Below are 24624 nucleotides of genomic sequence, written 5' to 3' on the forward strand. Positions count from 1 at the left end.
AGCTAACACAAAATAAAGCTTACATTCATCATAACTATTCATAAGTCTATATTTCCTAGATGCATTAAGATAGCCTAATGCTGTTCGTTTGTGTGTGTATGTTGGGTAGACAATTTAACTACTTGTATTCCACATTTTAGCAATATCAGAGCTCGCAATGGGTTACATGCGACTCATCACCCTCAGCCAGATATTCTGCACTGTTTGAGTTTAGGGGGAGTGTCGTCATATCTTTCAATTGAACCACGTTTGCAGTAAAATATGTTTACACAGCCATCCCATTTCATAAATGGGAGACATTAGAGATGTGAAAAAAACATGGTTCTGTTTCGTTCTACCTCAGGTAGGGGTATTTAAAAAATAAAATAAATACCTTTTTGAGGATTTGACCACGAGCCTATATGTGACTTGTATGTATCGAACCTATGTGCAAAGATCTAGTAATAGTCTATAATAGTCTACAAAATCATTGAAAAGTATTTGATGAACTCATATCAGTGCCCTGATCAGGACATTGGGGCTATTCTGTAGAGTTCTAATTCACGGTCGCATTTCGCACTGCCCTAGTTTTGAAGACTGTTTACCAGAAATACCATGTCTCTCTCAACCACCCAGCCAGCCGCGTGATTTTCGAGTTGGGTTGGGAGAACATTCATCGTCACCGTGCTAGTCTTGCAGAGAGAGGCACGTTGCTTTGTGCATGGAAATCTTTCCAGCAGCTGCAAATAATTGTATAGTGGTGCACGTGCAAAAATAAAATAGAGGTTAACGAATTACAATGGCACTGTTTTTACGGTCCCAGTTTACTACTCTGTATACGAAGCTTTATCAGTAAATTATTTATTACAGGATTGCATTCAACAGGATTAACAACAGCTGTATTTTCTTTGTTGATGACACTGATTTTGAGACAGTTTGGTCCCTAGAAGTACAGTGAGAGCACTGGGCAGCCATTGTAAATAATAATTTGTTCTTAAACCGACTTGGCTAGTTAATAATGGTTACATTTTTTTTATTTATTTTTTTATCTACAAGTCTGTTTTGAGTTTCGGAGAGCATGCACGACGCAACGTGCGAGTTGAGCATAGCAGAGTCCCGTGTGGCAAGCGCCGCTCTCCTCGACCAATGGGAGCATTCCTGGTTGTAACTGGGCAGGGTATTTGCTAACGGGGAGCCAATGAGTTTGTTCAATAGAAAAAAACCGTGGGACCGATACAGGGCACGTGTACCTATGCGTGTAGACTGACATGGGCGAAGCGACGTGTGTGTGGTACGACAGAACTGAAACGAAGTAGGGGAGAGAAGTCCAGTATCTCTATGGTCCATACCTTTTGAATTAAGACATTACTTATTTACAAGGACTATTCGAGAACAGTATCGAAACAAGATAAATTAAAGGTGAGAATATTTTTATTTTTACAATAACAGTATTTGCGCTTTGGGAGTGGTGTGTGAATAGAACGTTAGCCAACTAACTATGTCGCATTTTTCCGGTTTATTTACAGTTTTTGTAGATAATTGATACCTTTCCATCTATATATGTTAGTCGCACAATGTATCTATTCTTCGTGTTATTATTTGTATATTATTTATCTGTTTTTCTGTCTGCATCGATGAGAAGGGCCAGTAAACGCATTCAACTGTTAGTCAACACCAGCTGTTTAACAAGCATGTGACAAAGACATGTTGATTACTGAGTTGTATGGTAAAAACAAATGTATCTAAAGATCACCTGGCAGCTAACATGACCACGCTGGCTCAAATACATCCACTGAGCAATGAAGGCTTTGCTGCTTTTGGCTCGTTGACTGTGACTTCGACTGACACAAAATAATAGGAATGGTCTAACTAGTTATGGTGATAGGATCTATTCAAATGTTATGTATAACTTTATTGTAACGTTAACTGTATCTTGTTACTGTATTACATTTTCCCTTGCAAGATAGTTTACTGTAGCTATTCGTGAACATGCCAGCCAATCAGGTTTGGGAAGAGACAAGGAATTACAAAGGGAGAGGTGGAATATCAGATGCAGAATAGGGGCTGTGCCCTGTTGATTTTATTTTTGGTAAATCAGTTAGGGACAAATTCTTATTTACAATGATGGTCTACCAAAAGGCCTCCTGCGGGGGACGGTGCCTGGTATTAAAAATATAAAAATTGTGGCCATAAAGACACATCAGAACAGATTAGATTAAAAATAACACTCAGCACTTTGAAACAAACGATCGTTAGCCTAACCCGAAATGTGCTGGCCTGACTTGGCCAAAAGAGGACACCCCAAAACAAGACGAGACACAGCAGATCGCTAGAGGGGAAGGGGGGCGACAGGGAGAGAGCCAAGGACTCGTACACTGCTGTGACTCAGAGTCAGCATTTTATTTAACTAGGTAAATTATTTAAGAGTCTTATTTTCAATGAGAGCCTAAGGGGAACAGTGGGTTAACTGCCTTGTTCAGGGGCAGAACGACAGATTATTTACCTTGTCAGCTCGGGGGATTCGCTCGAGCAACCTCTCGGTTACTGGCCCAACACGCTACTTGATCTCTGATCTTGAGAAGAAGAAAAAACATAATCCTTTAGAAACAGTATCCTTGCTGCAAATGGCTACAACAGCGTGCAGTAAATGCCATGCACCTCTCCGGGTGAGACAGTGAATGTGTGGATGGAGCTGGGCTGTAGATTTCATTAGAGCTTTGGATGTTTTTTCTAGACAGGTCACTATTGGTGGCCTCTTCTAAGAAACGGCATGTTATCCTAGAGGAATACGTTTGGTTTACCTCAGAGAGCTGTGTAATTCATTGGGCGTAAACAACAATGGTCCTTCCCAGTGTACCTGTTTTCTCACGTGATATTTTACACCAAACCAGTTGGTTCACATCCATTACTGCATTGCGCCCTGTGGTTGTTTCTTGCATGGCATCAACAAGTCACTGGTAGACAGCCTGGTAGACAGTTAGCCACCTGGCTAACAAAGCATGCCGGGAGATAGATTTGAAAGTTTAGTAGGTAGGTTGCGTATCAGTGAAGTGACTGACTGGTGTAGAGGTTGAGGAAAACGTTTTAGATTGTAAAATGTACATTTCTTGTACTTGTTGCGTTCACAGTTTCTCTAGGGTTATGGGGGTCATAACCAGCTAATTCAACTGTTTCACAACTGTAAGGCCACTAATGCAATATTCTTTTACGGATCATGTCTTATCACAATAGTCAAGTAAGTCCACCAATTTTGCTGTTGGGTCACACTGTAAGAGACCGTTTCTAAGGGTAACTATGGCCGTTTCTAGGGTAACTATGGCCGTTTCTAGGGTAACTATGGCCGTTTATAGGGTAACTATGGCCGTTTATAGGGTAACTATGACCGTTTCTAAGGTAACTAACAGCTTCACCGTGGCTCTCAAGTAAAGCATTTGATGCGTGATAATGGCTCAAGTGGGAAAAGTCGGCCAATCAATCTAATATGCAAATGTTTTGAAAATAAATAATCTTTTGGAAATGGATTTGACAGTTTTCTCATGAGCTTGAACATTTTAGGACATTTACAGTTTCTATTGAGCACTATTCTCTAATGGTCATTGGATGGCTTTAGTTTGCTTGGGCATATTTCATTTACATTAAGTGTCAGTGCTGATGAGCCTATGTCTCGGTCAGCTTCGACTCCTCCTGTTGCTTGAAACGTATTGATTCAGTGATTTGAAATGTACAGTCATGTCTCAGGCTCATCTGTTTTGGTAGCTGTTTTTTAATCCATTATTTAGTTTTAGTATTTTATGACTTGTCGTTGTGATGCAGAGTCTACCAAAGCAGCAACACTCAGGTATAGCTTTAATGATAGTGCCATAATATCTATTGCTCCTGTAATTACAGTGTGATGGCACACAAAATTACTATCCCTGCTGAAATATATAGATTTGAAGTACTCATCAGTACTGGGTCATTCAAAGTCTTATAGGTTGCCCTACTAATTATGGCTCAGACTGCGACTTTAAATGGATTTTGCCTGCTAAGAAATGGTTGGCTCAGCCCTGACTTAATAGCCTATGCGTTGTATGTGACGTCTTCTCCTGGGTTGTATCTGTTCCACTGACGAGGTTCGTCTCCTAACGTTTGTGAGGGAGGGGTAGGTAACCTGTTGTCACATTTTGACAATGTTGATGTATTGTCAGGATTTTTCCATGTGGGAGCTCCATTTTTATTTTTTATTTTAGGCCCTGTCGAAAATAAATAAACAAAACTCACTCCTTTTTAAGGCATAATTCATGTTTTTTTTTTCTCAATAAATATGTTTATCACTACTGTGGGAAAGACATTTTTAAATCAGTCATTTTTTAAAAAAATGGACTCTTAGCAGGACATTTGGTTTTTCATCAGAGTGGCGCGGTGACTGTGAGAAACATGCACAGTACTAAGTTATCTGTCATTGGCTGGGCGCTCTGTCCAATGAGCAGCCTGCGAGGCTCGGGTAAAGCACAGCCGAGTACACGTGCATCATGTGTTTTAAACAGAGCAGCAGAAGGGAGCGCTGACGTGCCACTAATAACTCACTCCACTCTCTGGGAGTTATAGGCAAGGAACATAATTTACAGGCGCTCATAGAGACACCAACGGACCCGCCCGTCTCAACCTACAACCGTGAATATTTGTCCTTATTTATTGCTCACGTGATCATGCCAAACTTAATTGTTTTGAGCCACATGCCATGTCGTCTTCTATGCTACATCTTAGCAACATTAGTAGAAGATAACTGTACACACGTTTCTGCTCTGTAACCCATCTGCACATTGTGGTAGGAATTATATTTATTTGCAATCTCTAGATGTATTATAGTTAGAGTGATGCTCTGTAATGCATGCATTTCTCAATATGGGACGATGTTTCCTATCTTTCAGATTCTGTACAAAAATCTAGGCTGTTTTACTGCTGTTAATGTAAAAAAAAAAAAAATGAGTGGTAAAATTAACCAAAAAAATATTGATTTAGAATCAGAAGAATATTTGGGTAATTAAAACCAAACATGTCAGGATGGCAGGTGGGCACTTAGACTTCAGTTCCTGATGGTTTATTACATAACCGGAATAGACCACAGTTGTAAAGTGCTTTTGTCAGGCTACAACTATAAAACTGGGTCTGTAGGGAAGGGGACAGTTATTTGAACAAAGCATGTGTGTTGAACTACTGTGCAGTTGCCGTAAGCAGGAACTTGCCACTTATTTTGAGAAATTGTATTTGTGGACACAATACTGCAATGTTGTTGTATTAGAGTGGCACAATGCCAACGTTTTCCCGGTTCCCCACTCTGACGCACTCCTTCTCAGACTTCCTGTCATTATTACACGGCTTTGAACAGGCAATATCTTTTCTGCCAATATTTCTTCATTCAGAGAAAAGCTTTTTTTTTTATATATATATATATATATATAGCTTGGATCCAGTTGGGATAGACCACACCCTAACTCCATGGAAAATGGCAGGCACCGTTAGGGCACATAGATAATATCATCCTAATAATGCTGACTTATTATGACCCTGTTGGGGTTAGGGCAGGTGAGTGGGGTATTGGGACTGCACGACTGGCTGTGGCTGCTTCAGACATGAGTGGCTGGGCCTGCCCACTGTCGCCTGGGAACAGTTAGCCAGCCTGGGAAGTATGCATGGCTCTATCCATCTCCCATTTGAGGCACAGGATGTGTTGTGTCATACATAAGGATCTGTCTGTCACCCAGACCAACAGCTTTTTACATTTTAACTAGGCAAGTCGGTTAAGAACAAATTCTCATTTACTACAGCCTAGGAACAGTGGGTTAACTGCCTTGTTCAGGGGCAGAATGATGTATTTTTTTACCTTGTCAGCGCAGGGGATTTGATCTAGCAACCTTTTGGTTACTGGCCCAATGCTCTAACCACTTGGCTACCTTCCGGCCCAACGCTCTAACCACTTGGCTACCTTCTGGCCCAACGCTCTAACCACTTGGCTACCTTCCGGCCCAACGCTCTAACCATTTGGCTACCTTCCGGCCCAACGCTCTAACCACTTGGCTACCTTCCGGCCCAACGCTCTAACCACTTGGCTACCTTCCGCCCCTACGCTCTAACCACTAGGCTACCTGCCTCCCCATATGGTGACCCAGGGTTTGGTCCAACATGACTATTGTTGACACCATCAAGTTGTTATGAGTTGATTCATTCAATCTCCTTCCATTCCCTTTTATAAGATGCTGTGTTTTACCGTGTACCGGTAATCCAAGGTGATGTTCTTTTCTTGTTGTTGTTGTTTTTCAAGTTTTTAATCACTCAACACACGCATTTACTCATTTAGGCTTATCCTTCCCGAGTCATCAGCTTCTTTCTGAGCCCCTTCACTCAGACTCTGAGACCTAAGACGGCTCTTCAGTGACCGTGATCTGCTTGGTTTAAACCTGGCTGCTGTCGACACTACCTGCGTCACACCAATTATAGGCCACCTGATGTTGGCCCGAAAGAGAAAGTGAGAGAGAGCGAGAGAGAGAGAGAGAAGGAATGGCAAATGTGTATCAGCATTGGGCTTCTAGTTCTGAGGATTTCTGGGATTTAAGGGAGAGGTTTCTGGAGAATAACTAGAGAAGGAACATTCCCTGCGTAGGGGACCGGCCTGCCAATGCTCCCGGTGAAGGACCATTCAGGAATAACTGTCAGTCTTTATGGCACCGACCCTGGGAGAGTGATGATGTTAGTTGGACAGACTAAGACTTTAACCTGTCCTGCAAGAGAATTAGGTTACCAATGACGATAGCTGAAATGACAAGTTGGCTGGCAGCAATTGAGATCTGTTCCCGGGGTGTAGACGGACTGCAGATGGACTGCAGATGGGGGTCTTTCTATTGTAAGCTAGAGGGAGGCCTGGTTTGGCACCGGTTGTCATGGGACATGGACTGACAGTTGGGTGCTGGTCACATGTGTGCACACAGCCACACATAATCACACACACAGCCAGACTCATCCATGCTGGGCAGCTAGGAACCAGCTCAAACTGCATGCTGTTCTTAGTCAAAGACAGACCAGCTGACAGACTCCGGGGTAGTTGGGGACTGTTTTACCCACACAGATGGACAAATGGGGAGATGGACAGAAGGATGCACAAAATGATTAGAACATTTAATAGAAAGGTATTGACAGATGTGGACACACACACACAGAGGTACAAGTCAGCTGTCTGCAGTGGTGTCCTCTCATAGGTTTATTTGATATTCCCTTTGACTTTCAACTGAAAAGGTGGCCTCCATTTGAGGTCTTGAAGCCTCTTCTGAGCCCCCTGGTGCACCAAAGGAGCTTGGGTATATTGTTTTTTATAGACACTATCAACGATTTATGGAGTTGCCACTGTAAATATTGACTAGGAGACCCCCTCACTATTTTATATTTATATATATATAATCTCTCTCTGTGTAGGCCAAACCTCCCACAAAGCCCACAAGGCAAGATAATATTGTACTGGTACAAAGCAGTCTAAGGTTGACAGAATGCATAGACCAGCTTCAATACATCAGACTAATCCTATCTTGAGAGAAAAGAAGACCACACTATGAAGTCTAACCTGTTGTTTCTTTTCTCCTTCTCCTCACCAGGTGGCCTGTAGCACAGAGAGGAACAACAACACGGCACAGTGCAGGGGAGACTCCAAGGGAGAGGTAGCGACCTGTTATTTTCTCTTGTTTCCCCGTCTTTTCTTGAGCGAAAGCAGCAGCATCTCTCGATCAGTCCCTCTGTGAGAATCACGTTGGTCTACTTTGTTAACGGAATATTATCTCTCTCTTCTGCGGGTGGAAAACCGCGGGTGGATCCCTCACCCTTTAGCACTTGACCGGAGGGTTTCAGCGCAAACTAATATAACATTTTTTTTTTTTTAATTTTCAGGAGAAACAATGTTTTCTCTCCTTAGTCTTTTATCAACCAATCAACCAATCACGATACACAACTGCAGTCACGCTAGTCCCACCTAATCAACTGGAAAAGAGCATTTTTTCTAGAATTATCTTACATTACACTTGGTGAGAGAGCTTTGTCTCAACCAAGCCTGACCAGCCTCATCCTAACCCATTATGAGTTACGACGACTCAATCTCCACCCCTGGCGATGACCCTTGGGGGCGAGTGGGAAGCACCAATGAAGAAGAAGAAGAAGAGGAGGAGGAGGCGGGAACAGGATTGAGCTCCCCCGGCAGCAACAACAACCATGGCAGCCAATCGGGAACTTCGGACTTGGCCAATCGGGTGCGAGGATCCTCTCCAAGTGGATCCGGCTCCGGTGGCTCGTCTGGGGGGGACCAGAGGGGTCCCAGCTCAGATGACGGGGAAAGGGAGTCGAGTGAGAGAGGGAGCGGGTCCCAGTCCAGAAGTTCCCACTGCTCCTCCAGCCAGAAGGACTCGGGCATGATGCTGGAGAACACAGAGAGCAACAAGAGCTCTCAGTCCCAGAGCCCGTCTCCACCCAGCAGTTCTCTGGCCTACAGCCTGCTGTCAGCCAGCTCTGAGCAGGACCCGCCTTCCACCTCCGGCTGCAGCAGCAACGAGCAGCACCAGACGGCCCGCGTCCAGACCCAGAAGGAGATGCTGAAAGCCCTGAAGGAGCTCAAGGTTCGCCTGCCGGCCGAGTGCAAGGCCAAAGGTCGCTCCAGCACCCTGGACGCCCTCCAGTACGCCCTGAACTGTGTGAAGCAGGTGCGAGCCAACCAGGAGTACTATCATCAGTGGGGTGTGGAGGAGTGTCACGGCTGCAGCCTGGATCTGTCTGTATATACCACTGAGGAGCTGGACAACATCGCCTCAGAGTACACCCTCAAAAATACAGTACGTTGACATCCTCCAAACAAACGACTAAGCATTTCACACACGTATTTCACTTTTGTTTTTGAAAGTTACATTTTGTAATGCAGTCGACTCACTCGCAAGCAATCATTCCTGACTCACACTCTTCCTCTCCCTTCTCTCCTCCTCCTCCCTCCAGGACACCTTTTCCATGGCGGTGTCCTTCCTGACAGGCAAAGTGGTGTACATCTCCCCCCAGGGCTCGTCCCTGCTGCGCTGCAAGCCAGAGAGGCTCCAGGGGGCCATCTTCTCCGAACTGCTGGCTCCCCAAGACGTCAGCACCTTCTACAGCAGCACCGCCCCCTGCCGCCTGCCCGCCTGGGCCACCTGCATGGGCTCTGTGTCCCCACGGACAGACTGCACCCGGGGGAAGTCCATGTTCTGTCGCATCAGTGCCGACCGGGCGCAGGGAGGCGAGATCAAATACTACCCCTTTCGCATGACCCCCTATCAGCTAACCCTGAGGGACTTGGACACGTCAGACCCCCAGCCCTGCTGCCTGCTCATCGCTGAGCGGGTACAGTCCGGATACGAAGCTCCCAGGATCCCTGCTGACAAGAGGATCTTTTCCACCAGTCACACTCCCAGCTGTCTCTTCCAGGAAGTAGATGAAAGGGCTGTGCCGTTGTTGGGCTACCTTCCCCAGGACCTGGTGGGTAGCCCTGTACTCCTCTACCTCCACCCAGAGGACAGACCGATCATGGTGGCCATACATAGGAAGAGTAAGTACACCTTTTATTGTCTGTCTTCCTCCACATCTTTCAATCATATTTTACTATTTTAGTCTCATTCTGTCTGAATTCTGTCCTGTCCTCTTTCTCACTTTCTCACTCTCACTTTCTCACTCTCTCTTTCTCACTCTCTCTTTCTCACTCTCTCTTTCTCTCTCTTTCTCACTCTCTCTTTCTCACTCACTTTCTCACTCTCTCTTTCTCACTCTCTTTCTCTTTCTCTCTCTTTCTCACTCTCACTCTCTCTTTCTCACTCTCTCTTTCTCACTCTCTCTTTCTCTCTCTCTCTTTCACACTCTCTTTCTCTCTTTCTTTCTCACTTTCTGTCTCTCTCTTTCTTTCTCACTTTCTGTCTCTCTCTTTCTTTCTCACTTTCTGTCTCTCTCTTTCTTTCTCACTTTCTGTCTCTCTCTTTCTTTCTCACTTTCTGTCTCTCTTTCTCTCTCTTTCTTTCTTTCTCTCTTTCTCTCTCTCTCTAGTTTAGTGTTCTTCCATTCTAACCTCTTTTCCTTCCATCTTCCAGTCCTCCAGTCTGCAGGCCAGCCCTTTGACAGTTCTCCCATGAGGATGTGTGCCCGCAGTGGGGAGTACGTGACCATCGACACTAGCTGGTCCTCCTTCATCAACCCCTGGAGCAGGAAGGTGGCCTTCATCGTGGGCCGCCACAAAGTCCGAACCAGCCCCTTGAACGAGGACGTGTTCACCCCTCTGCGGGGCTGTGAGGGCCGCCCCGTGGCCCCAGAGATCGTGCAGCTGAGCGAGCAGATCCACCGTCTCCTGGTGCAGCCGGTCCACAGTGGAGGGTCGCAGGGCTACAGCAGCCTGGCCTCAAATGGATCTTGCTCCCACGAGCAGCAGTACCGACGCACGGCCTCCTCCGCCTCCGACAGCAAGTCCACCAACGCCATGGAGGCCATGGAGGCAGCCGTGGTCGCGCTGCACAAACCGGTGAGTGGAACGAAGAAAAGCCTAGACACACGCTCACAGAGGTCTTCATATTTTATCATGTTAGTCATTTAGCAGACTCTTCTTCAGAGTGACTTACAGACTTAATTATAGTTGAGTGCCTTGCTCAAGGGCACATCGAAAAGATTTTTCTCCTAGTTGGCTCGGGGATTCAAACCAGCAACCTTTTGGTTACTGTCCCAATGCTCTTAACCGATAGGCTACCGACCACCCCATATATTCACACACTGACTTTTTGAGCGTCGTTGTCCTGTCGTTCACTCAGATGACGTTCCAGCAGATCTGTAAGGACGTGTACATGGTCAAGACCAGCGGGCAGCAGATCTTTATCAACTCTCACAACCGAGCCTTGTCCCGGCGACACGCTGTCACAGCGCTCCGAGCCACTGGAGAAGTGGAGCCCATCAAGAGTCTGATCCCGGAGGTGGTGTGTCCATCCAAAACCCTGGTGTTCAACACCCAGCAGCTGATGAAGGAGGAGCCCCCCAGTGCCTACAGCTACCAGCAGATTAACTGTCTGGACAGCATCATTAGGTATAGAGTGGTGGTTTTAATAGGCATTTTACTGGGAATAGTGGTGGTTTTAATAGTGATTTTACTGGGAATAGTGGTGGTTTTAATAGTAATTTTAATGGGAATAGTGGTGGTTTCAATAGTAATTTTAATGGGAATAGTGGTGGTTTTAATAGTGATTTTATTCATGGTTTGAATCCTAAATTGAAATCAAGTGCACTTCATGAAGTGAACTTATGTTGTCACTTCCTCTTCCCCTCCCAGGTTCTTGGACGGCTGTAACGCGAAGAGGAAGTTTGGCTCGTCCTCTGCCACGTCCACATCGGACGAAGACAAACAACAACAGGAAACCGCTGGGAATGAAAAAGGTACATTCACCCTTCAGATAGATGATGTTCACCAGGTTACCCTACAGGTATATTAGATAGATAGATGCTGTTCACCAGGTTACCCTACAGGTATATTAGATAGATGCTGTTCACCAGGTTACCCTACAGGTATATTAGATAGATGCTGTACACCAGGTTACCCTACAGGTATATTAGATAGATAGATGCTGTTCACCAGGTTACCCTACAGGTATATTAGATAGATAGATGCTGTACACCAGGTTACCCTACAGGTATATTAGATAGATAGATGCTGTTCACCAGGTTACCCTACAGGTATATTAGATAGATGATGCTGTACACCAGGTTACCCTACAGGTATATCAGATAGATAGATGCTGTACACCAGGTTACCCTACAGGTATATTAGATAGATGCTGTTCACCAGGTTACCCTACAGGTATATTAGATAGATGCTGTACACCAGGTTACCCTACAGGTATATTAGATAGATGCTGTACACCAGGTTACCCTACAGGTATATTAGATAGATGCTGTACACCAGGTTACCCTACAGGTATATTAGATAGATGCTGTACACCAGGTTACCCTACAGGTATATTAGATAGATGCTGTACACCAGGTTACCCTACAGGTATATTAGATAGATGCTGTACACCAGGTTACCCTACAGGTATATTAGATAGATGCTGTACACCAGGTTACCCTACAGGTATACTAGATAGATAGATGCTGTTCACCAGGTTACCCTACAGGTATATTAGATAGATAGATGCTGTACACCAGGTTACCCTACAGGTATATTAGATAGATAGATGCTGTACACCAGGTTACCCTACAGGTATATTAGATAGATGCTGTTCACCAGGTTACCCTACAGGTATATTAGATAGATGCTGTACACCAGGTTACCCTACAGGTATATCAGATAGATAGATGCTGTTCACCAGGTTACCCTACAGGTATATTAGATAGATGCTGTTCACCAGGTTACCCTACAGGTATATTAGATAGATGCTGTACACCAGGTTACCCTACAGGTATATTAGATAGATGCTGTACACCAGGTTACCCTACAGGTATATTAGATAGATGCTGTTCACCAGGTTACCCTACAGGTATATTAGATAGATGCTGTACACCAGGTTACCCTACAGGTATATTAGATAGATAGATGCTGTACACCAGGTTACCCTACAGGTATATCAGATAGATAGATGCTGTACACCAGGTTACCCTACAGGTATATCAGATAGATAGATGCTGTACACCAGGTTACCCTACAGGTATATTAGATAGATGCTGTTCACCAGGTTACCCTACAGGTATATTAGATAGATAGATGATGTTCACCAGGTTACCCTACAGGTATATTAGATAGATAGATGCTGTTCACCAGGTTACCCTACAGGTATATTAGATAGATAGATGCTGTACACCAGGTTACCCTACAGGTATATTAGATAGATGCTGTTCACCAGGTTACCCTACAGGTATATTAGATAGATAGATGATGTTCACCAGGTCACCCTACAGGTATATTAGATAGATGCTGTACACCAGGTTACCCTACAGGTATATTAGATAGATGCTGTTCACCAGGTTACCCTACAGGTATATTAGATAGATGCTGTACACCAGGTTACCCTACAGGTATATTAGATAGATAGATGCTGTTCACCAGGTTACCCTACAGGTATATTAGATAGATGCTGTACACCAGGTTACCCTACAGGTATATTAGATAGATAGATGTTCACCAGGTTACCCTACAGGTATATTAGATAGATAGATGCTGTTCACCAGGTTACCCTACAGGTATATCAGATAGATGCTGTACACCAGGTCACCCTACAGGTATATTAGATAGATAGATGCTGTACACCAGGTTACCCTACAGGTATATTAGATAGATAGATGCTGTTCACCAGGTTACCCTACAGGTATATTAGATAGATAGATGCTGTACACCAGGTTACCCTACAGGTATATTAGATAGATGCTGTACACCAGGTTACCCTACAGGTATATTAGATAGATGCTGTACACCAGGTTACCCTACAGGTATATTAGATAGATGCTGTACACCAGGTTACCCTACAGGTATATTAGATAGATAGATGCTGTACACCAGGTTACCCTACAGGTATATTAGATAGATAGATGCTGTTCACCAGGTTACCCTACAGGTATATTAGATAGATGCTGTACACCAGGTTACCCTACAGGTATATTAGATAGATGCTGTCACCAGGTTACCCTACAGGTATATTAGATAGATAGATGCTGTTCACCAGGTTACCCTACAGGTATATTAGATAGATGATGTTCACCAGGTTACCCTACAGGTATATTAGATAGATAGATGCTGTACACCAGGTTACCCCCACAGGTATATTAGATAGATAGATGCTGTTCACCAGGTTACCCTTTGGTATATTAGATAGATGATGTTCACCAGGTTACCCTACAGGTATATTAGATAGATAGATGCTGTACACCAGGTTACCCTACAGGTATATTAGATAGGTAGATGCTGTACACCAGGTTACCCTACAGGTATATTAGATAGATGCTGTACACCAGGTTACCCTACAGGTATATTAGATAGATAGATGCTGTTCACCAGGTTACCCTACAGGTATATTAGATAGATAGATGCTGATCACCAGGTTACCCTACAGGTATAGTAGATAGATAGATGCTGTACACCAGGTTACCCTACAGGTATATTAGATAGATGCTGTACACCAGGTTACCCTACAGGTATATCAGATAGATAGATGCTGTTCACCAGGTTACCCTACAGGTATAGTAGATAGATAGATGTTCACCAGGTTACCCTACAGGTATATTAGATAGGTAGATGCTGTTCACCAGGTTACCCTACAGGTATATTAGATAGATGCTGTACACCAGGTTACCCTACAGGTATATCAGATAGGTAGATGCTGTTCACCAGGTTACCCTACAGGTATATTAGATAGATAGATGCTGTACACCAGGTTACCCTACAGGTATATTAGATAGATGCTGTACACCAGGTTACCCTACAGGTATATTAGATAGATGCTGTACACCAGGTTACCCTACAGGTATATTAGATAGATAGATGCTGTTCACCAGGTTACCCTACAGGTATATTAGATAGATGATGTTCACCAGGTTACCCTGGCAGGTATATTAGATAGATGCTGTTCACCAGGTTACCCTACAGGTATATTAGATAGATGCTGTACACCAGGTTACCCTACAGGTATATCAGATAGATAGATGCTGTACACCAGGTTACCCTACAGGTATATTAGATAGATAGATGCTGTACACCAGGTTACCCTACAGGTATATTAGATAGATAGATGCTGTACACCAGGTTACCCTACAGGTATATTAGATAGATGCTGTACACCAGGTTACCCTACAGGTATATTAGATAGATAGATGCTGTACACCAGGTTACCCTACAGGTATATTAGATAGATGCTGTTCACCAGGGCCAGCCTCTGGGTCCAGTTACCCTACAGGTATATTAGATAGATGCTGTACACCAGGTTACCCTACAGGTATATTAGATAGATAGATGCTGTTCACCAGGTTACCCTACAGGTATATCAGATAGATGCTGTACACCAGGTTACCCTACAGGTATATTAGATAGATGCTGTACACCAGGTTACCCTACAGGTATATTAGATAGATGCTGTACACCAGGTTACCCTACAGGTATATTAGATAGATGCTGTACACCAGGTTACCCTACAGGTATATTAGATAGATAGATGCTGTTCACCAGGTTACCCTACAGGTATATTAGATAGATAGATGCTGTACACCAGGTTACCCTACAGGTATATTAGATAGATGCTGTTCACCAGGTTACCCTACAGGTATATTAGATAGATAGATGCTGTACACCAGGTTACCCTACAGGTATATTAGATAGATGCTGTACACCAGGTTACCCTACAGGTATATTAGATAGATAGATGCTGTACACCAGGTTACCCTACAGGTATATTAGATAGATAGATGCTGTTCACCAGGTTACCCTACAGGTATATTAGATAGATAGATGCTGTTCACCAGGTTACCCTACAGGTATATTAGATAGGTAGATGCTGTTCACCAGGTTACCCTACAGGTATATTAGATAGATAGATGCTGTACACCAGGTTACCCTACAGGTATATTAGATAGATGCTGTACACCAGGTTACCCTACAGGTATATTAGATAGATAGATGTTCTGTACACCCTAGGTTACCCTACAGGTATATTAGATAGATGCTGTTCACCAGGTTACCCTACAGGTATATTAGATAGGTAGATGCTGTCAAACCAGGTTACCCTACAGGTATATCAGATAGATGGATGCTGTTCACCAGGTTACCCTACAGGTATATTAGATAGATGCTGTACACCAGGTTACCCTACAGGTATATTAGATAGATAGATGCTGTACACCAGGTTACCCTACAGGTATATCAGATAGATAGATGCTGTACACCAGGTTACCCAGGGGAGACAGGGAGCAGTACAGGTATATCAGATAGATAGATGCTGTACACCAGGTTACCCTACAGGTATATTAGATAGATGCTGTACACCAGGTTACCCTACAGGTATATTAGATAGATGCTGTACACCAGGTTACCCTACAGGTATATTAGATAGATGCTGTACACCAGGTTACCCTACAGGTATATTAGATAGATAGATGCTGTACACCAGGTTACCCTACAGGTATATTAGATAGATGATGTACACCAGGTTACCCTACAGGTATATTAGATAGATAGATGATGTACACCAGGTTACCCTACAGGTATATTAGATAGATGATGTACACCAGGTTACCCTACAGGTATATTAGATAGATGCTGTACACCAGGTTACCCTACAGGTATATTAGATAGATGCTGTACACCAGGTTACCCTACAGGTATATTAGATAGATAGATGCTGTACACCAGGTTACCCTACAGGTATATTAGATAGATAGATGCTGTACACCAGGTTACCCTACAGGTATATCAGATAGATAGATGCTGTACACCAGGTTACCCTACAGGTATATTAGATAGATAGATGCTGTACACCAGGTTACCCTACAGGTATATTAGATAGATAGATGCTGTACACCAGGTTACCCTACAGGTATATTAGATAGATGCTGTTCACCAGGTTACCCTACAGGTATATTAGATAGATAGATGCTGTACACCAGGTTACCCTACAGGTATACTAGATAGATAGATGCTGTACACCAGGTTACCCTACAGGTATATTAGATAGATGCTGTACACCAGGTTACCCTACAGGTATATTAGATAGATGCTGTTCACCAGGTTACCCTACAGGTATATTAGATAGATGCTGGACACCAGGTTACCCTACAGGTATATTAGATAGATAGATGCTGTTCACCAGGTTACCCTACAGGTATATTAGATAGATAGATGCTGTACACCAGGTTACCCTACAGGTATATTAGATAGATAGATGCTGTACACCAGGTTACCCTACAGGTTAGATAGGTAGATGCTGTACACCAGGTTACCCTACAGGTATATCAGATAGATGCTGTACACCAGGTTACCCTACAGGTATATTAGATAGATGCTGTTCACCAGGTTACCCTACAGGTATATTAGATAGATGCTGTACACCAGGTTACCCTACAGGTATATTAGATAGATGCTGTTCACCAGGTTACCCTACAGGTATATTAGATAGATGCTGTACACCAGGTTACCCTACAGGTATATTAGATAGATGCTGTACACCAGGTTACCCTACAGGTATATTAGATAGATGCTGTACACCAGGTTACCCTACAGGTATATTAGATAGATGCTGTACACCAGGTTACCCTACAGGTATATTAGATAGATAGATGCTGTTCACCAGGTTACCCTACAGGTATATTAGATAGATGCTGTACACCAGGTTACCCTACAGGTATATTAGATAGATAGATGCTGTACACCAGGTTACCCTACAGGTATATTAGATAGATGGATACTGTATAGATCTTTTCCTAAAAACTTACCCTACAGGTATATTAGATAGATAGATGCTGTTCACCAGGTTACCCTACAGGTATATTAGATAGATAGATGCTGTACACCAGGTTACCCTACAGGTATATTAGATAGATAGATGCTGTACACCAGGTTACCCTACAGGTATATTAGATAGATGCTGTTCACCAGGTTACCCTACAGGTATATTAGATAGATAGATGCTGTTCACCAGGTTACCCTACAGGTATATTAGATAGATAGATGCTGTACACCAGGTTACCCTACAGGTATATTAGATAGATGCTGTTCACCAGGTTACCCTACAGGTATATTAGATAGATAGATGCTGTTCACCAGGTTACCCTACAGGTATATTAGATAGATGCTGTACACCAGGTTACCCTACAGGTATATTAGATAGATAGATGCTGTTCACCAGGTTACCCTACAGGTATATTAGATAGATAGATGCTGTACACCAGATTACCCTACAGGTATATTAGACTTGGACTAGACCTCTGGTCACTGCAGTCCACAGGAGAAACGGACACACGAGTGTGAAAGAGAGAGTGAACAAGAGTGAGCGAGAGCGAGGGGACTCTTAATGTAACTTTGTCTATTCTATAAAGGCCTGCTTGTCGTGACACGCTGAATTGGGGAGGGTGCGGGGTTTTACCACGAGAGCAATCCGTACGATTGACTCACCGAGGCCTGTCCGTTCGTCTGTGTGTGTGTGTTGGGTGCTTGTTGCTGCATGTGTGTGTGTGTGTGTGTGTGTGGTGCTACAGGTGGTCCAGCTACCTCAGTCACCCTGGTTGGGGACTCAGCGGGGGTACCCCCCCTGGCCATGCACAGCCACAAGGCGAAGAGTGTAGCCTCAGTGACCTCTCAGTGCAGCTTCAGCAGTACCATCGTCCACGTGGGAGACAAGAAGCCCCCCGAGTCAGGTGGGAAAGACACCATGGCCGCCACGCTTGTCTCCTGGCCTGGACTGTAGTAGTGGTCTGTCTACTATACCACTCCTGTCACACTAGTGGTCTGTCACGGGAGTCTCTCTCTGCCACCAGTGTCTGTCCATGGAATCTCTCACAGTTACTTGATAGTAACTTGTAGTTGCTTGTCGTCGCTCTGTCTTGTCTTTTGTGGTTATTTTGTTTCCATCTATCTCTTCCCCCATCTAGTTTTTTATAGCTTGTTTGTTTTTTTCTCCGTGACCTTTTTGTTTCTCTCTCTCTCTCAAGCCGCCGAGTCCAGCCTTTCCTCTTGTCAAGTGTTTTTTCTGAAACTGGCTATAATGTCTCCTCCTTCTCTTTCTCCTCTCTTTCTCCTACACAGACGTTGTCATGGAAAATGCTCCTCCCACTCCTATGCCAGCCACTCCCACCACGACCAGGTCTCCACCGACCGCCATCATTAACCCTCCACCGCCCAAAACAACCTCTCCACCCAGCCGGAGAGGAGGTGGCCTGACCAAGGAGGTGCTCTCTGCTCACACGCAGCAGGAGGAGCAAGCCTTCCTCTGTCGCTTCAGTGACCTGAGCCAGCTGAGGGTGATTGCTCCATCCTCGGCCCTGCGTTGCTCGCTCCCCAACACCAACGCCCGCCGCAGAAGTAAAAATGCACTTCTCAACAACACTTTTTTTTATTAACTAGATTTTTTTTAAACTCGGGTCAACAGCACTGAAACTTTAACTTATGTCTCTCTCTCTCTCTCTCTCTCTCTCTTTCTCTCTTTCTCTCTTTCTCTCTTTCTCTCTTTCTCTCTCTCTCTCTCTCTCTCTCAGGAGCGTGTTCCCCTGACTACCCTGCAGCTGGAGGCAGCAGTGGTCGCCGTGGAGCCAAGAGGCTGAAGCAGCAGGAGTCCTCAGAACAGAGGGGCCCTCTGGCTTTAGGCCTGACCGGACCCCTCCGGAGCCCCAACGTCGTCCCCATGAATTCCCCCCCCAGCTCCACCTACACCCTCCCAATGATGCCCCTGGGGCCTCCCACCACATCCTCCTGGCCCGTCTCCGTAGGATCCCAGGCCAGCCTGCCCTCTGTGCCCTACCCCTCGGGTACGCTCCCCATGTACCCCGTCTACCCTCCTCTCTCCCAGCCCATACAGAACCAGATGGTGCCTCCTATGATGGCCCTGGTGCTGCCCAACTACATGTTCCCACAGCTTCACCCCAACCTCCCCCAGATGACCACAGACATAAACACAATGGGAAGCACCATGCCCCAGCCAGGAGTCGCCATGGTTACCCCCAGCCCACAGCAATTCTTCAACCCCAGCGCTGGTTTCCCCTTCCCCGGTACCAACGTCATGCCATGCCCCATGCCTACGATGCCCTCGCTCATTCAAACTGCCATGCCTATCCAGACCCAACGGCCAGCCTCTGGGTCCAGCACCCCTCAGTCATGTAGTCAAGTACCAGTCGACCAGGAGGGTGCAGAGTCACCCCTCTTCCACTCTCGCTGCTCCTCCCCGCTCAACCTGCTGCAGCTTGTGGAGGAGTCGCCTAGCAACCGGCCGGAGGTCGCCACGGCGCTGGCTGCTTCCGCGCAACAGGCCACGATCCCCTCACAAGGGACTCGGGGGAGATCGCCAGATGACTCCAAGGAGAACGTGAGTTGAAAAAGATGTCATCTCTGAATGTACATTGAATTCATTATAGTTTGAACTTAATACTTCTAGCTGAGGTATTACAACTCATATCTCTCTCCTCTCTCTCTCTCTTTCTCTCTCTCTCTTTAGGCCAATGATTCCAACCAGGATGGTGAATCCACCCCCAGTGACCTACTGGACCTGCTCCTGCAAGAGGACTCCCGCTCAGGCACCGGCTCAGCTGCCTCAGGCTCCGCGTCCTCTGGGTCGGGTTCTGACTCCCTGGGCACTGTGTCCAATGGCTGCAGCTCCTCAGGCCCTGGAACTAGTGAGTAACCCCTCAATACTGCCTGACCTGGCAAATGGAACAGAACACGGTGGCATTTGGATCGGGGCTGCAGGGTAGCCTAGTGGTTAGAGCGTTGGACTAGTAACCGGAAGGTTGCGAGTTCAAACCCCCGAGCTGACAAGGTACAAATCTGTCGTTCTGCCCCAGAACAGGCAGTTAACCCACTGTTCCCAGGCCGTCATTGAAAATAAGAATTTGTTCTTAACTGACTTGCCTAGTAAAATAAAGGTCAAAAAAAAAAAATAATAATTCTATTACTGCCTACATCGCTAGGTAAATGTCACCTAGAATGTTTGGAATGTCAAATCTTCTAGCTGTCACTCAAACATAAAGTGGAATACCCCAATCACTAGGAAATACTGTTCACACTAAAAACTCCAGTGGGTTCAGGTCTGACCTATAACAACTTCTTCTATTGTCTTCTCCCAGGTCGCAGTCGGAGTAGCCGCACCAGCAAGTACTTTGGCAGCATCGACTCGTCAGAGAACGACCACTCCCGCAAGCAGCCAGCAGGTGGCAGCAGAGCAGGGGGAGACAGGGAGGAGCAGTTGATTAAGTGTGTCCTGCAGGATCCCATCTGGCTCCTCATGGCCAACACCGACCACAAGGTGATGATGACCTACCAGCTGCCAACCAAGGACAGGGAGACGGTGCTGCGGCAGGACCGCGAGGCCCTGCGGGCCATGCACAAACACCAGCCCCGCTTCACTGAGGACCAGAAGAGGGAACTGAGCCAGGTCCACCCCTGGATACGTACCGGGCGTCTGCCCCGCGCCATCAACGTCTCGGTAAGCACCCTCCCCTCTCGTACAAACGTAACTTTATTGGTTTTGTTTTATGTGAACTTAGACCTACAGCCATATGACCTCATCCACAAGTGATCATACAGGAAGTGTTTGGGTTGTCAGCTAACCTTCCTCTACACCTCCCTCTCAGGCATGTATGGGGTGCAAGTCTTCCCCCTTACCAGAGAGCACCGTGGACCAGGGAGGAGAGGCTCGCAGAGAAGAGGAGGAGCATGCGGCGCACTCTGAAACACAGGGCAACGACCAGGAAATGACAACAGAGGAGCAGGAAGTGACCTGGCCAATGGGGGAGAAGAAATCAAGGGCTGGCGAAACCTACATGACCCACTGAAAGGTTGAGGAGGGATCAGGAACACTTAAGTTATTGTGAATGTTTCTTCCAGTTGACAGACTCCATGCTGAAGAGATGAAAAATTCCAGGCTCAAAATGTCCGACGCTAATCCGAGAGACTCGAGACATTTTGTTCTCAGGCGGTTGTGGGTAATCGAAGTGCATTCTTTTTATATTAGCTGGGACTGCTGCCATGTCAGTGTCCCTATTGGCTGGCGGTCAAATCAATTGGGACTCTGGGTCCAATCAGTCGGTCCGCTTTGTGTGTTCCATCACCAGTGGTTGTGAGAGAGACCGTCGTCGTGACAGAAAGCCTTGAAAGAACGGGCGACACAGCACACTGTTCAAATCAGTGTACCGTTGGATTGTACACACCGATATATATTTTTCCTTTGTGTATTTATTGAACATGTTAATTTAATAAGAAACACTAAAGTTAAAGGTGTGAATGTGTTACAAAATGGCCACTTTATTTCACACCAAGTCTACTCCCGTTTTGGGATAGAATGGTTTCTCCTGTACAGTTCTAGTTCCTGTTGGGAGGATTCATTTCACAGGGAGAGAGGGGGACCCCTTGGTTATTTTTCTCTGTTGGGAGGTTTTCTCTGATAACCAGGGACTGTTGTAAATTGTTTTGTTTTCTGCATATTTTTTTTCACTTAAAACAAATGCTTGTTATATAAGTCAGTTATTAAGACAACATTTACACGGGCAGGTTTACTTAATTTTTTTAAAGCCGTATGTATATTTTATATCACTGTAAATACTGTTTTCCGAGAAGAAATTGAAATGGTCTTGTGTTTGGTCAAAAACAAAACATGTAGAAAATCAAAGTTACCCTCTGATCTCAGGGGAGTAGACGTGGGTGTTTCTGTGGTAACACAATTGAATGAGGTGTCACTCTGGACAACGGAGTGACAGTTGAACATGTGAGACCGCTGTTCTCATTCCTGATTGGCTGGGCATTATGGTCACCCTGTTGGTGAAACGGTCCATGAAACTTTGCTGCAGACATCTAATCTTTTCCTATGAAAACAGTCAACAGGATACTGAACAAGGTAAAAACTTCCAGCTTCCATAGCAACAAAGAGAACAGACTTTTTTTTGATTGGAGGCATCCATCACAAGGATTCGGGAATACGGAAAACCAGATCGGCAATGCTCTGATTGGTTGGTTTGAAAGGAGTTTGAACAACACAGCAGAACATTGTTCAGCTCCAAAGAGGTTTTAGAGAATATCGTTCGACTGTCTCGCCTCTCTTTGGCACTGTACTAGTGATTGTGATATTCAGCTTAATTTCCTAATAATTATTATTTTGTATTAAAAAAAAGTAAATAAATGAAATTGATATCCAATGTTTCACGACTTGTCTTCTTCTGTACTGCACCTGACTCAGGGTGTAACCTGTTAACCCATACTGTCTGTACAGGTCCTTTAGACAAGGTATTATAAACCCAGTTTCAACATCTCAGACAGCAACAACAATATCAATATATGTATGTATTTGTTATCTTCTTTTTTAGAGTTTGTTTTGCTCATCGTTATAGAGGTTGTCTGAGGACCACATGTTCAAGGCCAGGGGCAGCCATTTTCTGAGAGGACCACATGCTCAAGGCCAGGGGCAGCCATTTCCTGAGTGGACCAGGGGAAGCCATTTCCTGAGAGGACCACATGTTCAAAGCCAGGGGCAGCCATTTCCTGAGTGGACCACATGTTCAAAGCCAGGGGCAGCCATTTCCTGAGTGGACCACATGTTCAAGGCCAGGGGCAGCCATTTCCTGAGAGGACCACATGTTCAAGGCCAGGGGCAGCCATTTCCTGAGTGGACCACATGTTCAAGGCCAGGGGCAGCCATTTCCTGAGTGGACCACATGTTCAAGGCCAGGGGCAGCCATTTCCTGAGAGGACCACATGTTCAAGGCCAGGGGCAGCCATTTCCTGAGAGGACCACATGTTTCAAGGACCAGGGGCAGCCATTTCCTGAGAGGACCACATGCTCAATTTCCTGCCAGGTCAGGCAGCCATTTCCTGAGTGGACCACATGTTCAAGGCCAGGGGCAGCCATTTCCTGAGAGGACCACATGTTCAAGGCCAGGGGAAGCCATTTCCTGAGAGGACCACATGTTCAAGGCCAGGGGAGCCATTTCCTGAGAGGACCACATGTTCAAGGCCAGGGGCAGCCATTTCCTGAGTGGACCACATGTACAAGGCCAGGGGAAGCCATTTCCTGAGTGGACCACATGTTCAAGGCCAGGGGCAGCCATTTCCTGAGAGGACCACATGTTCAAGGCCAGGGGCAGCCATTTCCTGAGTGGACCACATGTTCAAGGCCAGGGGCAGCCATTTCCTGAGAGGACCACATGTTCAAGGCCAGGGGCAGCCATTTCCTGAGTGGACCACATGTTCAAGGCCAGGGGCAGCCATTTCCTGAGTGGACCACATGTTCAAGGCCAGGGGCAGCCATTTCCTGAGAGGACCACATGAGGCTGCTGAGGGGAGAAAGATTCATAATGATGACCAGGAAGGACCCAAATGGATTGATACCGTTCCACCTATTCCGCTCCTGTCATTAACTCGAGCCCGCTCTCCCCAATTAAGGGGCCACCAGCCTCCTGTGGTGTGCAGCGCTGCTACTGGTAGGGAGACTTTAGTAGGGTGGTGTTTAGTTGAGGTTCCCATCCCCCCCAACTAGAGTAGGGGTTTATCTGGCCTGCTGTTCCACTATAGTGTCTCCTCAAACCCATTCACCCCATACACATTCACTGAGCCTGTCAAACCAGACTTTTTTTTTCTGGGGTGTGATAACTCTGTCCCATAGATTAGCTAGCTGTGTCCTCGTGTTGTTTTACGTAACAACGACTTAACGTAAGACACAGCATCCACGTGGAACACTTTGGACATTCCTATTAAAAAACAGCTGTGTGATATTTAAATGAGAATGCCCTCGAAGCCAGTGTTTGGGGGATATATTGGCACAGCGTTGAGGGTCAGCAAACTGCCAATATGTCCTCCAAATACCGGCTTCGAGGGCATTATCACTTTTATCCAACGGGTTACCAACATATTCAGATAATGATTGACATATTTTAATTAAAAACATTATTTTGATGAATTTATTCATACTA

At 45.4% G+C, this 24624-nt stretch overlaps 1 protein-coding gene across 2 annotated transcripts; it reads left to right on the forward strand.

Annotated features, from left to right (window-relative positions):
• The first annotated feature begins 1254 nt into the window (after nucleotides 1-1254).
• per1b (period circadian clock 1b) lies at nucleotides 1255-22854 on the forward strand. 2 transcript variants are annotated; one of them, XM_064940781.1, is made up of 12 exons: nucleotides 1255-1398; nucleotides 7602-8822; nucleotides 8980-9562; nucleotides 10095-10519; nucleotides 10803-11071; nucleotides 11315-11418; nucleotides 18214-18372; nucleotides 18761-19036; nucleotides 19210-20033; nucleotides 20163-20340; nucleotides 20791-21149; nucleotides 21298-22854. In XM_064940781.1, exons 2-12 carry the CDS (start codon nucleotides 8076-8078, stop codon nucleotides 21496-21498), a joined length of 4125 nt encoding a protein of 1374 aa, XP_064796853.1. In that variant the 5' UTR covers nucleotides 1255-1398; nucleotides 7602-8075; the 3' UTR covers nucleotides 21499-22854. The 2 variants fall into 2 exon arrangements, with proteins under 2 accessions (XP_064796853.1, XP_064796855.1); XM_064940783.1 differs by lacking the exon at nucleotides 18214-18372.
• Nucleotides 22855-24624: the final 1770 nt, after the last annotated feature.

This window comes from Oncorhynchus masou, chromosome 27 (genome assembly GCF_036934945.1).
Source record: "Oncorhynchus masou masou isolate Uvic2021 chromosome 27, UVic_Omas_1.1, whole genome shotgun sequence".
Lineage (NCBI taxonomy): Eukaryota > Metazoa > Chordata > Actinopteri > Salmoniformes > Salmonidae > Oncorhynchus > Oncorhynchus masou.